This window comes from Natrix helvetica (genome assembly GCF_964273705.1).
Source record: "Natrix helvetica genome assembly, chromosome: Z".
Taxonomy (NCBI): Eukaryota; Metazoa; Chordata; class Lepidosauria; order Squamata; family Natricidae; genus Natrix; species Natrix helvetica.
This window is the reverse complement of record NC_138554.1, coordinates 112,567,341-112,582,018: the sequence shown is the minus strand read 5'-3', so window position 1 is coordinate 112,582,018 and position 14,678 is coordinate 112,567,341. Positions and strand designations below refer to the sequence as shown.

Here is a 14,678-nt window from a genome sequence, read left to right as displayed (position 1 = left end):
ACGCAGGCAGAGCAAAACAGGAGGGAATATAATTGTAAGTACAAACCTTAATTCCGATGTAATATACTTCCCTCTGTGAAGACTGTGAAGACAAAGGGACTTAAGATGGCGATTGAATAATAAAGGGTGTGTCGAAAGTGAAACCTAAAAGGGACGGCACTTGTTAACTGCCTGGTAACGATGTTAAAAGACTCAAGAGTTTAAGATAAAAGAAAACAGTATTAGTTAACAAATCTGGGGGAATAGGTGGACTTTTTGGACTCAATAAACTGGCTGTTGAAAAGTTTGTTTGAATACCTGGAAATGGCTTCAAAGCAAACAAAACTAAGTGTTTCAAAGAGTGCTGGAAATTCCCCAGCCCAGACACAGAAATTACAATCTTTATTACCCCCAGTAGAAACACAAACTCTGACACTTGAGGCTCTCCAAAATGCATTAAAAGACCAAGCCATTGTTTTGGAGGAAAAGATTTCAAATGCTTTTAAAGACGTGTCTGAGGAAATGTCTGGAATTAAGGATTTAATCCAAACCTGTAATCAAAATTGATAAATCAGAGGCAGAAGTTACAATGATACAATACAGAACAATGGAATTTGCCTTAAGAATAAGGGGTTTGAAAGAACATAACAAAGAAGATCTGAGAGATATTTTTGCTGAAGCTTTCGCTCAATTAACTGGTGAACCAAAGGTAGAGTGTGTCTGGCAGATCGATAAAATTTACTGTGTCAATTCATGGATTGCCAGACAGAGACAACTACCAAGAGATATTGTAATTTATTTTGTCACCAGGAAAACTAGGAATGAAATACTGCAAGCAACTTACAAAAATAAGTTACAAGTGGCAAGACAAGACATGGTAGTATTGAAGGAAATCCTTCCAACAATGTTGAGATCCAGAAAGGATTACGCATTTTTAGTAGACGAATTTAGAAATCACCAGATACAATATAAATGGGAGGCCCCAGCCGGATTGGTGGTGAATTATCAAGGTGAAAGATATCATCTTAACTCAGTTTGGAAGGCAAGAGATTTCTATAGCAATGTATTAAAGGCTGGATACCCCCCATCCCCAGGAGCTAGAGGAAGAAAAGAAACAGGCGAGACCAGACAGCAAGATATTCAAGTACAAGCGGGAGCTGCTCAAGCTCTGCACTTACCTGAGGAGACGGAAGAAATTATGGAACAAAGACAAACTCGAGTGGCCACTAAACGCAAAGAGCAAGAATTAAAGATGCAGCAAGCCCAGACAATAATCCAAGAAATTACAAATACAAACACAGAAGCTGTGGGGGGAGCAAGACCAAAGGTGAAATCCCAGCAAGATTTCCAGGCAGATCTTAGAAAGCTTCAGGGAGCTGAAGATGACAATTAAATTTCTAACCTGGAACGTTAATGATTTAAATTCACCACAAAAAAGGGAAAAAAAATTTCACTATCTGAAACAATTTAAAAATGATGTAATTTGTTTGCAAGAAACACATATTAGAACACAGGATCAAAAATACTTGATGAACGCAAGATTGGGACCATACTTTGTGGCATCTGCTCCAGAGAAGAAAAATGGTGTAGTTATATACTTAAGAAACGATTTAAAGGCTGAATTAATCGAATCAGATCCTCAAGGAAGATATATTGCAATCAAACTACTAATAGAAGGAAAGAAAACACTCTTAACAGGAGTATATGCTCCCAATCAACAACAAGAAAATTTTTACAAGTTGTTTCATACTAAATTAACACAATGGGATTATAGATCGTGTATACTATTGGGTGACTGGAACGGAGCACTGGACACCATCAAAGACAAGAAGAGACTACTGCAAAATAGTCAAACACGAACAAGACTCCCTAAATCCTTTTTTGAATTGATGGATGATATGGAACTGAGAAACATTTGGAGAGAACGGAATGTTAAAGAACGGGACTTTACATTTTTTTCCAATAGGCATCAATCCTTTTCCAGAATTGACTTCATACTAATTACAAATGATTTACTTTCTAGGGTGAAGAAGACGAAGATATGCCCAAGAACCCTAACAGATCATAATCCGGTTTGGATGGAATTGGAATATAGAGAGGGATCCAGGAGGTCTTGGAGGTTAAATGAAAATTTATTTAGATATGTAAGAAATGTTATAGAATGTAAAAAACTATTGAAATAATATTTTGCTTTTAACATGCATAAGGAGACATCGATGGAAATGGTTTAGGATGCAAGCAAAGCTTACATGAGAGGTGTCTTAATAAATTTGAACAATCTATATAGGCGCAGACGGGGGAAAACGAAGGGAATTAGAAGAAGAGATAAAAAAAGAAAGAGCAGGCGTTAATATCTAACCCAGATGATAAGAAGACAAGAGAAGCAATTATTTTATTGCGAGGGCAGTTCAATATGTTGATGTCAGATCAAGCAGCCACTAACCTGATATATGCTAAACATAATACTTTTTGTAATGCAAATAAACCAGGTAGATGGCTAGCATACATGCTAAGGAAAAAACAAAAGTCTCATACTATGGAGAAAGTAGAATACAAAGGCAAAGAAGTTTATCAACAGGATATGATTAAAAAGGCTTTCTCAGAATATTATGCTAGATTGTACGCTGGTGATAAAATACAAGGTTTAGATATAGATAGATATCTGGAGAAAGAGAAAATACCTATAGTTACAGATGAACAAAGGGAAAGACTGAATCAGCTTGTAACCATGGAGGAAATTCTCCTGGCAATTAAGCAATTAAAAATTGGGAAGGCCCCAGGTACAGATGGATTGACAGCGGTTTATTATAAAAAGTTACAATTAGAAATGGTAGATCCTCTTAAGGAATTATTTAATAAAATTCAAATGGAAGGAAAGGTACCGCCATCTTGGAGAACAGCCTTTATTTCCCTGATTCCAAAAGAAGATCAGGACCACACTTAGCCAGAAAACTATAGACCTATTTCATTACTTAATACAGATTATAAAATCTTTGCTAAAATATTGGCAAGTAGGTTGATGTCAATTATACAACAAACGATTCATAATGATCAATCCGGTTTTATACAGGGGAGACAAACAAAAAGTAATGTAAGACAAATTGTTAATATATTGGAATATTTGGGGAAGAACAACCAAGTCCCCGCAGTGCTTTTATTCTTAGACGTGGAGAAAGCATTTGACCGAGTGAATTGGCAATTTCTAATAAAAATAATACAAAAGATGCGTTTTGGAGAGTATTTCACACAATCTATCAAGGCAATATACCAGAAACAGACAGCACAAATTATAGTTAATGGTAGTTTAACAGAATCCTTCAAAATTGAAAAAGGAACAAGACAGGGGTGTCCCCTGTTCCCATTATTGTTTATCTTAACCTTGGAGTTATTGTTGAATAGAATACGTGGGTCAGACGACCTACAGGGAATTAAGATTAGGCATTATGAATATAGAGTACAAGCATTTGCGGACGACTTGGTTGTAACTTTAACCCAACCGGGGAAATCAGCTATAGGTTTAATGAACATAATCAATATGATCAAGTATCTTGGTTCAAAATAAATCTAGAAAAAACAAAGATGATAGTTAAAAATAGGACCACAAATCAAAAAGAAGAACTAGAAAGAGTAACGATGTGAGATAGTAGAAAAGTTTAAATATTTAGGAGTTTACATTACAACCTCAAATGGTAAATTATATAAGTATAATTATGAAACATTATGGCATAAAATACAGTTAGAGATGAATAAATGGAAAAAAACTACTATTGTCATTATTGGGAAGGATAGCAGCAGTAAAAATGAATGTTTTGCCTAAGTTTCTATTTCTCTTTCAAATGATACCAATACTTTAAAAAGATGCAAATTTGGAAGAATGGCAGAAAGGTATTAATAACTTTGTCTGGGCGGGGAAGAAACCAAGAGTGAAACTTAAAATAATGCAAGATATCCGGGAAAGAGGAGCTGCCGAATCCGGGGGGTTCCAGCAAGCCGCCCTGCTGCAGGTGGTCCCTCCGAGACCTCCAGTGCTCCTAAAAGGAGCCCTCCAGATAGACGAACAGCGGACAACAATGTCCGTCGCCTTGTTAAATATTTATACCCTGTATTTTGCTCTGGGAAGTTGGGGGGAGGGAGGGTCGGAGGGGGGAAGGGGAAGGGGAAATATTTGTATAATTTGTTAAAACTTTTAATAAAAAAAGAAAAGAAAAACTGTAATAATTCATGATCTAGTCTGAAAATTCAAAACAGAGTTCCGTCTTTTTCTGAGAGTTTATCCAATCACATTATGCCATATTAGCAAATTATCTGTGTCAGGGTCAGTAAAGACTATTCCATTAGAGTTATTGCTTTTCTGGAAGAAGAGCTACTTTCTGAGAGTTTGGGAATAGTTAGCTGATTGTTGTTATACATTTGTATCTGATCCTATTGATTTGATATGATGAGAAGATTGGATGCCCACTTTTTTGAACAGTTCTACTTTAGCTTCCTTCTTGATAAGCTTGTCCTACTAGTAAATAGATTTTCAGAAAGATTGAAAAGAACTAATTATTTAAATTAATCTGTAATTCTTTAGATGACCATCCATATAGTGTTATAATTCACTCCTCTATACAGTGGTATCTCGGTAGACATCATTAATTGGTTCCAGAAGGTGCAATGACTACTAAAAAAGATGACCCCCCCGCAAATCACATGATTAATGACATGATCCTTTGTTTTGACTGGGAATAACTTTCCGTCTGTCCCTTTTCCTATGTTAGTGAGCTTTCCAACATGTCAACTTTCTGTCCACCTTTTGTGGCTGTCCCACTCATTTTTCAGTTACTTTCTCAGCATGGCTGACTTCCTGTCCATAGTTCCATAGCTATTCCCCTCTTCCTATTACAGCTCATTGAGTACTAAGCAAACACTGAGTTTTGCATCAAAATGCGCCCAGAATCAAATTTAACAAATTTTGAAGCAGTTGAGTACTGAGTACTGAGATACCACTGTAGTTGTTTTCCAGTAATTGTGTATTATGTGCACATTCAGAAACTAAGCAGGGAAAGAAGGAACTATCATCTTAAAGCATGTGATCTGAATGTGGACACATGTCTCCTGCCAGACTTACTTCAGCTTCAAAACAAAGCTCTCTGCAGATGTAAAAGCTGTATTTCTAGAGAAACATTTGATGAGCTACAATTATATGTAAATAACTTCTCATGTCTAATTCTCTAGATATCTTGATATGAAGATTATTAAGTTGTTAAACTGTGTAAAGTTAATTTCAGTTAAAAAGGCCTCTTCCTTACATAATATGTAAAACTTTGGCAAAAATGTTTAACAATTAAAGAAGTGGAAATACTCATTATGACTTCCAGTTTTATGAACAGATAATGTACATCAGAGGTCCTCAGTATCAGTCTACGGCCTGGTGGAAACCGGGCTGCGCAATCAGCGGTGAGCATGTGAAGCTTTATTTGCACATGCTCTGTATTAGGTTTTGTGCATGAAAACCTCCCCTCTCGCTGCCATTCCGTGGAACCAAAATGGTTGGGGACGACCACTGATCTACATTTGACATTTTGTTTGGAATTGATACTGTACATGTTATCAAGTTGTTTTTGTAGAACATCTATACCCTAGATGTTATAAGCATGTAGAAGCTCTGGTTATAAATTCTGCACAAAGAATAAAAACCAAACAGAAATAAGAGTCTGCCTGTTGTTGTGTTTAAGCTTCATAAGCTACTATTTCATATAATTGAGTCTTGATAGATGCTGATCCATAGATTGCAATGCATGATCACTTTTGCTTCAATTTTGATCATCTTAGTTATTTTACCAGTGAGTGTTAATTAGAGGACACATGGAAATTATTAGTCCAGTACAAATTCATTAAGCTATAAAATGATAGCCTTACACACACAAGTCGAACTATAATAGTAGTGCATCAATACAAAGCAAAATAAATGTCTAATTTTGTATTATTTTAATCAAGTTATGTATAAAAATAACAAAATTGTTTAGACCATTATGTTTGGAGTGATGTGGCTGTAAGACTTAATTAGATAGCTTTTATCTGTATTCATTCTACGAATATATATTTTATCTTTTTAGAAAAAGAGCAAATGGAGATTTAATAGATCATACGTTCAAAATTTAAGTAATTGTCCCTCTCACTCTCAGGATAAGCACCATGAGAAAGGGGGGGGGGGGGAAAGTAAGTGGGTCTGTTACCTAACACATCTACTTTATCATTTTAGCACCTTCAAAAGTTTCATCAGGAAGCAATAAATGTGTAAAGGTCTTTGGTTTAAACAATGTGTGAAACAGTTACATTAACACTATCTGTGTTGATTAAGAAATAATGAGAATTAGTGAAAGAGCTCTCCTTTTCTTACTTTAAATTTAATTTTACTAGTATTCTCATTTCAGTGTGTGGACAAATAGAACAGAACTAGAGCAAGATTTATTGTATACGGTTGATTTCTTGTCAAAAAAAATTGTGAACTTTTTCATTTTAGTATTGAGGACCAAAGTAATCAGTAGTGTATTTTTCACAGCTGTACCTTACACTTTATAACAACCTTTTTAATACCTATTTCACTTATTAGCTGAAAAAACCAAGCTGAACATTGTTGACTGATCTTTTAGTGGTGCTCGCATTCTTTCTATATTACAATTCTAGAATGTTATCCTTTTGTTTTTTGATTTTTTTAATTTTCATACAAATAGCCATATGTATACCATTACATAACCAGACTATTTTATATTATTCAATATTATGTCTATTCATCTTACTACCAACCCCCCCAAACTATCATTGGTTCTTCTGCTTTCCATACACCATATTTGTATCCTATCCATTGCTTATAATAATTTTAACATATATCCTTTTTAAAAAAAAAAGTATACATATACATATATAGCAGTTATATTTTTAACCATCCATATTCCAAATATTTTAACTTATATTTTATTATCTTTTCATTATCATATTCAATCAATTAGCAACTCAGTTTAACATGTAAAAGAGCAAATCACATACCTCTCATTTATATTCTCCACATAGTTATTTCTAAATATCAAATTTGATAGTCATTCATATTAATATATGTGCTTCTGTGTGTGCGTGTGTGCGTGTGTGTGCTTCCCTTCTTCCTCTCTCCTTTTTTCTGCCTTATCCTTTCCATTTCTTCCTAGTGAGCCTTTTATCCCAAACACTAAGCTCCTGCTTTTTCTTTCTACTGGGTATATATTATTCCTTCTCTTGACTTTTCCATCACCCACTGCTGCGTCATTCGACGTATCCTCTGTCTCCCTATCTTCTCTTCCTCTTTTCTCTTATCACTCCTTTCTTTATTCTCTATGCCTGTCTGGCCGTTTCCTTTCCTTTCTTCTATAATCCTTTTCCCTTTCTTTATTGGACATATCCCCCCTTTTCAATTTCCCTGTGCCACTGTTAAACCCAGTGAAATCTTTTGTCTGTTTTTTATTTTCTATTGCTTTTTCTGTAGTTCCACTACTTTTTCCTTCTTCTTCCCTCTTTTCTTGTTTTTCCTTAATTTCTAACTTCAAAATTCTATTTAATTTTAATGACTCGTGCATATTTTTATAATCTCACATATTTCTTCAAATTCCCAATTTTCCATAGTGTCCAGTTCAAAAGTTACAGTTAATTATAATTTAAGTTCCACAGTTTCTTCTTATTTCCCGATTCTGATCCAGCTCCAATATTCCAGTTCAGCTAAAGTGAAGAAGAAAAAAGTGTGTGTGGGGGAGAGAAGACATTCTTCTTTTCTTCCACAGCCGCAAAATCAAACATTCTGTTTAAATTCAAACCCTCCCTAAACATTTTACTTTATTTGTTCTTCCCTCCGGCAAATGGCTCCGTATTCTTTCAATTAGATGATTTTCAGGTGTACAGCTTGGTAGTTTTAAATCCCAGAAAGATAAAATTACTAACGCTTTTTCTTGATTTTTCCTCTTGTTGTTTTCCACATCTCATTGATTAGGGTTGCTTAAGATGTGTAAATTAGAACAAGCTAGAACAAAGCCAGTCTTCTTAGTATAGGTATTTTTAGCTTCCCGCCTCCTTTCCCCCCCCCCCCCCCCCGGTTCCCAATTGTCTGTTAATCTCTTTTAAAGACACAATCTTTTCAGATCCAAATTCAACATTTATATTTTAGTGGGTTAGCCAATTCTCATTTCTGTCTCCAAGTTGTTTAAAGCAAGCAGTTCTCTTTAGGGTTTAACTATTTAAACAGCGTTTTTTTCCCCCTTCTTTCTTTCTTTTCCGCAAAAATTCCTATCTGTCTTTTGTTATGTCTCTTCTGCTTGTCAACTTTGGTTAGTACTGCTAGACCCATTTCTGGATAAAAAGAACTATTTTCCACTAACTGATAATCACACAGTTAAATGTACAGTTAGTCCTCAACTTACAAAGTTCACTTAGTGACTGTGCAAAGTTACAACAGCACTGAAAAAAGTGACTTATGACTATTTTTTATACTGATAACCATTGCAGCATCCCCAAGGTCACATGATTTATATTCGGATGCTTGACAACTGATTCACATTTATGATAGTTGCAGTATTCTGGGGTGATGTAATCAGCTTTTGAAACCTGACAAAGTCAGTGAGGAAGCCAGACTCACTTAAGCACCATGTTACTAATTTAACAACTGCAGTGATTTACTTAACAAACTTAGCAAGAAAAATCGTAAAATGGAACAAAACTCATTGAACAAATTTCTCATTTACCATTAAATTTTGAGCTCAATTGTAGTTGTAAGTTGAGAACTACTGTGATCTTTATGACAGCTATTCTTACATTTAGATTGAAAACAGCAGTTCATGAAAAGCATTTTGGCCAGGTCCTATGATGCTCTCCAAGTGCACTGGCTGCTAGAGAGACAATTCTATACCAATGATTGCATATGAAGGGAACCCTCTGTTAATGTTCTGAAGTTTGCAGACGGTACAATGATCATTAACCTCATTCAAGACCGATATGAGTCTACTCCCTCTTATTATATTCAACAGCACAAAATCAACAGTAGATTCCTTCAAGTTTTGGGGTTCTATAATTTCCCAGGATTTGAAATGGACACTCAACATTAGAACCATCAATAAAAGGACACAATAAAGAATGTTCTTCCTGCATCAGCTTGGGACATTCTGACTGTCCCAAGAGCTGTTGATACAATTTTACATAGAATTATTATTTGTACTTCTATAACTGTCTGGTTTGAGATAGCAACCAAACAGGACAGATATAGACTTCAGTGGATAATTAAGACTGCAGAAAGAATAATTACAAGAAGTCTGCCTTCCATAGAACACCTGTATATAGTGCAGATCAGAAAGTGGCTGAGAAGATATCTGCAGATTCCTCACATCCTGGACATAAGCTATTCCAATTCCTGCCCTTGTAACAATGCTTTGTTTATTCTATGCCAAGACAACTAGTCACAGGGACAATTTTTCCCTTGTGCCATCATGATGCTGAACACCTAATTCTCATAATTCTGTTAAAGGTCTAGATATCATCCTATATAGTGTGGCTGCAGTATTATTATTTATCCTTATTATTATATAGTATTTAATTCCTTTTTAAAATTGGAATTATTATTCTTCTTTATGTTGTTTTGCATGTACATTGAATGCTTCTATACTGGAGACACATTTTTTACGAGTCGAATTGAGACTGAGAAGGACTAACTTCATAGTTGTTGACTTACCAGTTTTTCAACTTGATATCCTCTCATAGATTGAACTACAGGGACAATGTATTTGCATATTTGCCACTTACGGTAATTCTCACTTACTGACTACATTTAATGTCCACTCAAAGTTAAAATGATGCAGAAAATACCAGTGAGGACTGTTAGAGAATTAGATATCAACGAAAGGGTCCTTGGAGGTCTTCTAGTCAAACCCCCTGCTCAAGCAGGAAACCATATACCATTTCAGACAAATGGTTGTCCAATCTCTTAAATATTTCCAGTGTTGGAGCATCCACAATTTCTGGATGGAAGTCATTCCACTAATTAAATCTATTATATAACTATCAAAATTTCTCCTTAATTCTAGACTGGTTCTCTTCTTGAATAGTTTCCACCTGTTGCTTCTTGTCCTGTGCTTTGGAGAATAGGTTGACACCCCCCCCCTCTTTTTTTGTGGCACTCCCTTAGAAATTGGAAGACTGCTGTCATGTCACCCTAGTCCTTTTTATTAAACTAGATATACCCAATTCCTATAATCATTCTTCGTATATTTTAGCCTCTAGTCCTCTAATCATCTCTCCATTCCTTCTAAAGTCTCAGCATCTTTTTTATATAGTGGCAACCAAATGTGGATTCAGTATTCCAAATGTGGTCTTACAAAGGCATTATAAAGTGGTATTAACACTTCATGTGATCTTGATTCCATCCCTCTGTTAATGCAGCCTGGGACTGTGTTGGCTTTCCTAGCAGCTGCAGCACACTTCTGGCTCATATTTAAGTACCGTATTTTTCGCACTATAAGTTGCACTCCCCCCCTTAAAAAGTGGGTGGAAAAGTCTGTGCATCTTATAGAGCGATTGTTACTGAAGCCCCGGTCGCCTGCCCGCCGGATCCCACCCTTCAACTGTTTTGGCCTCCACGTACCCTGTTTTAGGCCTCCACACTCCATTTTCAGCACATTCCAGCCAGCAGGGATTTCCGTGGTGGAATTAGGTGGCGGCAGCCCGGAAATGGGGCATGCAGAGGCTGAAAATGGGGTGTGCAGAGGCCAAAAATGGGACATGCAGAGGTGGTGATAGATGGTGGTGATGGGTAATGGAAATTGCTGCAGCCAGGAACAGCTGATTGGTAGCATTCTGGGAGGCTGATCCAACCACCAATCAGCTGCTTGTGCTAAATCAGGCTGCCATAACATGCTGAAGCTGGCCAGCTTGCTGCAAGGATGCTAGCCAGATGAATACCGATGGGTGCTGGGAGGCAGAGGCAGATTTTTTTTCTTGTTTTGCTCCCCAAAATCTAATTGCATCTTATGGTCCGGAGCATCTTACAGACCGAACAATAGAGTAATTGTCCACTAGGACTCCCAAGATCCCTCTCTCGGTTATTGCTGTTGAGCCAGGTTCCACCTATTCCAGTGGTTCTCAACCTTCCTAATGCCACGACTCTTTAATACAGTTCCTCATGTTGTGGTGACCCCAAATCATAAAATTATTTTATGTTTTCTATATTTTTTTGAAAATATGTGTTTTCCGATGGCCTTAGACGACCCCTGTGAAAGGGTCGTTCGACCCGCAAAGGGGTCCCGACCCACAGGTTGAGAACCACTGACCTATTCTATACATGTGCATTTGGTTTTTCTTGCTTAAAAGTAGAACTTTAAACCAATGTTAATGGTTTCTTTTCGTGGTGGTGTTGTCCTGTACAAAACTGTATCTGCTGTACATAATTTATTCATAAAGATTTTCCAATTGTTGAAAGCTGTGGTTTATTGTTTACTTACATGTTTCAGGTTAACTTTACACAAATTAACTGCAAAAAGCGACTTAAAAATGTGTGCCAATCCTTTTTAGTAGCACTTGCTGCTTTCCTGGCAAGTATTTTCTGAAAGTTCCCTATCTCAATGCAGAACATGACATGGTATCTGAGCTTCTCATCAAAAGTGCTAATTCGAAAGAAACGTTAACATCTGCCTAGACATTTAAGGTATATAAATTTCTTGGATTGTGAGGGGTTCCTTCTCAATTTGTTTCTTCACAGTATTGTATATTTTTGGAAATCTTTGGAAATTCAGGTTTGTGTTGGCAAAGTATGTGTTGCCTCTTGATAGGTTTTTTTCCACCCCCAAATTCCATTCCCATTACAAAAAGTATCTCAGTCTTCCTTGGGAAGAGTTTAAAAAGTTTAAGCAATTGCCTACTGCAAAGTTTATTTCCAAGAAGTTCCATTCTAGTCTCTGTCATATGTTGAAAAATATGTTTTTTCCCGGTACCCATCATAGCTACCAAATGCATCCAGGGCTTTCTGTCATCTGATTCCCAGGTTTCTGTGTTTAAGAATGCTAAACGGATATTCAAGAGTGTCAAGGTACTGAAGATTTAATAGTTGCCAGCTGATGTAAAGTTGTAAGCTGTAATCAGTAAGCTAATGCAATGTGGCTGATGCCATGAGGCTGATTCATAGCAGCTGTGGTATCGCCTCTTTAAGCCTCTGGTGGGGCATTCACTGTTTTAAGAAGAGTCTACATATAGGTGGTCATTAGAGAGGAGTTTCTCTCCCTCAGCGTGTATTCAGGTCTCTCTTTGTGTCTGTAGTGAATGGTATTTTATCTCCTGCATGTGTTTGCCTGTATCTATTTGTAGATAAACCACTATTAGTTTCGTAAAGTTCTGTGTGCTGTGTATTTGTGCTTCTGGGTTTATCACATAATACTAGTCATGCTGCCAAAATACTGATGAAGAACTTACATATATCTATTCTCGACTGAAAGTGGTATGGGGGAGGGTCTTCATGGTTAAGTGAACAGCAAGATTTTTGAAATATATGAGGTTATATGAGATTGAAATGAGAACGAGGTTGTCCTATTATGGATGCGTAAAGAGACAAACAGTTTCTAATATACCATTCAGTATTGAATAGAGACGAACATAAGCTTTTGGGGTGTGTGTGTGGATAAAATCTTGAATGTTCTATAACAAATTGCTAGAAAACCAAACAGAGTAATTGCATTATGGAAAGTAAGATTCTTCTGCCAGAGAAGGCGAAGTGTAGATGAGCAGTTAACTACCAAAGCAGATACCTCGTTTTGGAATCAATTCTTACTTCCTTGACAACCAAGGCACCAGTTCTGACTTCCACAATAATATTAATCAAGCTACCGGTAATACATGGAATTATATTCATATATACACCATAATTTTGTAAGAGTCCCTAGCAGTGTATCCATATATATGCATTCTGTTTTGGAACACTTAGAATGGATTTCATGAGGGCAGGTCTCCTTGCAAATGGCTTTATTTTGATTCCAACTGAGCTTAAAAGAGCTTAGAAAAACGTTAGTGCCTGGCAAGTTCTCAGATAGAATGAATGTTTTGGACTCAGTCATTTTTTCAGAAGCCCATTGCTGGGATAGATAGAGGGGAATGTTAATGCAACAATGAACATATGGTGGGAAGCAGCCACCATATATTTGTTGTTTTGGTATGGGCTCCATGCAGCATCTGAGAGACCATTCTGCTAATGTGCAGATTCAGTCCTAAGAGAATGCTTTTGAAAGATGCAAATATGAAAGGATTCCTGAAAATTAATGCTTTGGAGAACTGTATTCTCTATGGTATAAAACTACAGAGCACAAATGGGTTACCTCCACTTCTCAACCATGATTTGTCCTAAATTTGAGCAAGTGTCTCACAGTTCCATAATTAATTAATGAGATACTCAACCAGTAGCCAGCTAGGTTCTACCTTTGAATATCCTCTCCTTTCATTGAGCAAAAACTGGGATCATGGAAAGGAGTGCAGGTGACTATATGTTACAGATCATTGCATCTATCCAAATAGTTATGGTAGCAGTATTCCTAGTTTACTAACAGTCTCAATAGTTATTAAAGAGAAAAAATCTTCTCCTGGAAATGCAAAGAGAGAAATATAATATATAGTGTCACTAACTTTTGGTAGAATTACTCGTTTTAATAGATTAGAGCAGGGGTCCCAAACCTATGAACTGCAGCACACTACTAGGCTGTAGCCTGTTGGCCACTGGGCTGCATGAGTGGCTGGCCAGTGCGTGTGTGCGTGTGTACTCCCCTACTCATGCTAGCATTGCTGCAAGCATCGCGTGGGTGCTAGCGTTGCATGGGGAGTAATGTTGTCACGCAGGCAGTAGCATTGTCGTGAGTTATGCATGCAGAAATGTGCCTGCCCCTTCCCACCCTCCAGGCCATCAACCCAGAAAGGTTGGGGAACTCTGCATTAGAGGAATGCTGTGGATATAGTGTATCTGGATCTCACCAAATTCTTTGATGGATTATCTCATGAAATTCTTAATAAAAAGATAAAATGGGATCACAATCTTAGATGGACTCAAAATTGGCTGAGTAAAAAATGCCAAAGGATATTCATTAATGGCTCCATTTCAATGGAAGGAAGTATTTAGTAGAGCACACAAGGATTTGTCTAGGCCTGGTGCTTTTCAATATCAGTACTGGATCAAGGGATACTTATCAGGTTGGCACAAGTATCTGAGTTTCTTGTCAACTGTAAGTTAAATATGAGCCATAATTTAATTGTTAAAAAAACAAACACTATATTATGATGCATTAATAGAAAAGATCTGGTTATGTTTAGTTTGTCAATAAATGAAAAGGAAATACCTGAATATCTGGAATCTTGTCACATGAAAGAGGGAGTGGACTAACTTGACCACAATAAAGGAACAAAAGCAGTGCATTAAAACTTCAGCGGCATGGTTTCATGTTACATGTCTGCAGGAATATCTTGATACTGATGAGCTGTCAGCCTATGAAACAGGCTGTCATATGAAATGATAAATTATTTTACTGAGATATTTCATATAGGTTAGATGATTATCTTTCAGAGATACGGTACTGTAATGGATTCTGCACTGATCAAGAAGTTGGACAAGTTTATTTGTATGCCCACTTGCAATTCTATGATTCTGTGAAATAGTTATTTGATCTAATATGTTTTGTGTC

At 36.6% G+C, this 14,678-nt stretch overlaps 1 protein-coding gene across 8 annotated transcripts in view; it reads left to right on the top strand.

Annotated features, from left to right (window-relative positions):
• Positions 1–14,678, top strand: part of MLLT10 (MLLT10 histone lysine methyltransferase DOT1L cofactor) — a 149,477-nt gene that overhangs the window by 68,105 nt on the left and 66,694 nt on the right. Inside the window, exon 1 of one of the 8 annotated variants that reach the window (XM_081971677.1) lies at positions 12,146–12,216. The exons of 5 other annotated variants lie outside the window; for them this stretch is intronic. Coding sequence is in view for 1 of the 3 variants with exons in the window: in XM_081971675.1 (XP_081827801.1) it covers positions 12,283–12,285 (3 nt within the window). In the remaining 2 variants the exon portion in view is untranslated. Of the gene's footprint in view, positions 1–12,145; positions 12,286–14,678 lie in introns of those variants that run through there. 2 more of the 8 variants (XM_081971676.1, XM_081971675.1) reach the window with 2 other exon arrangements.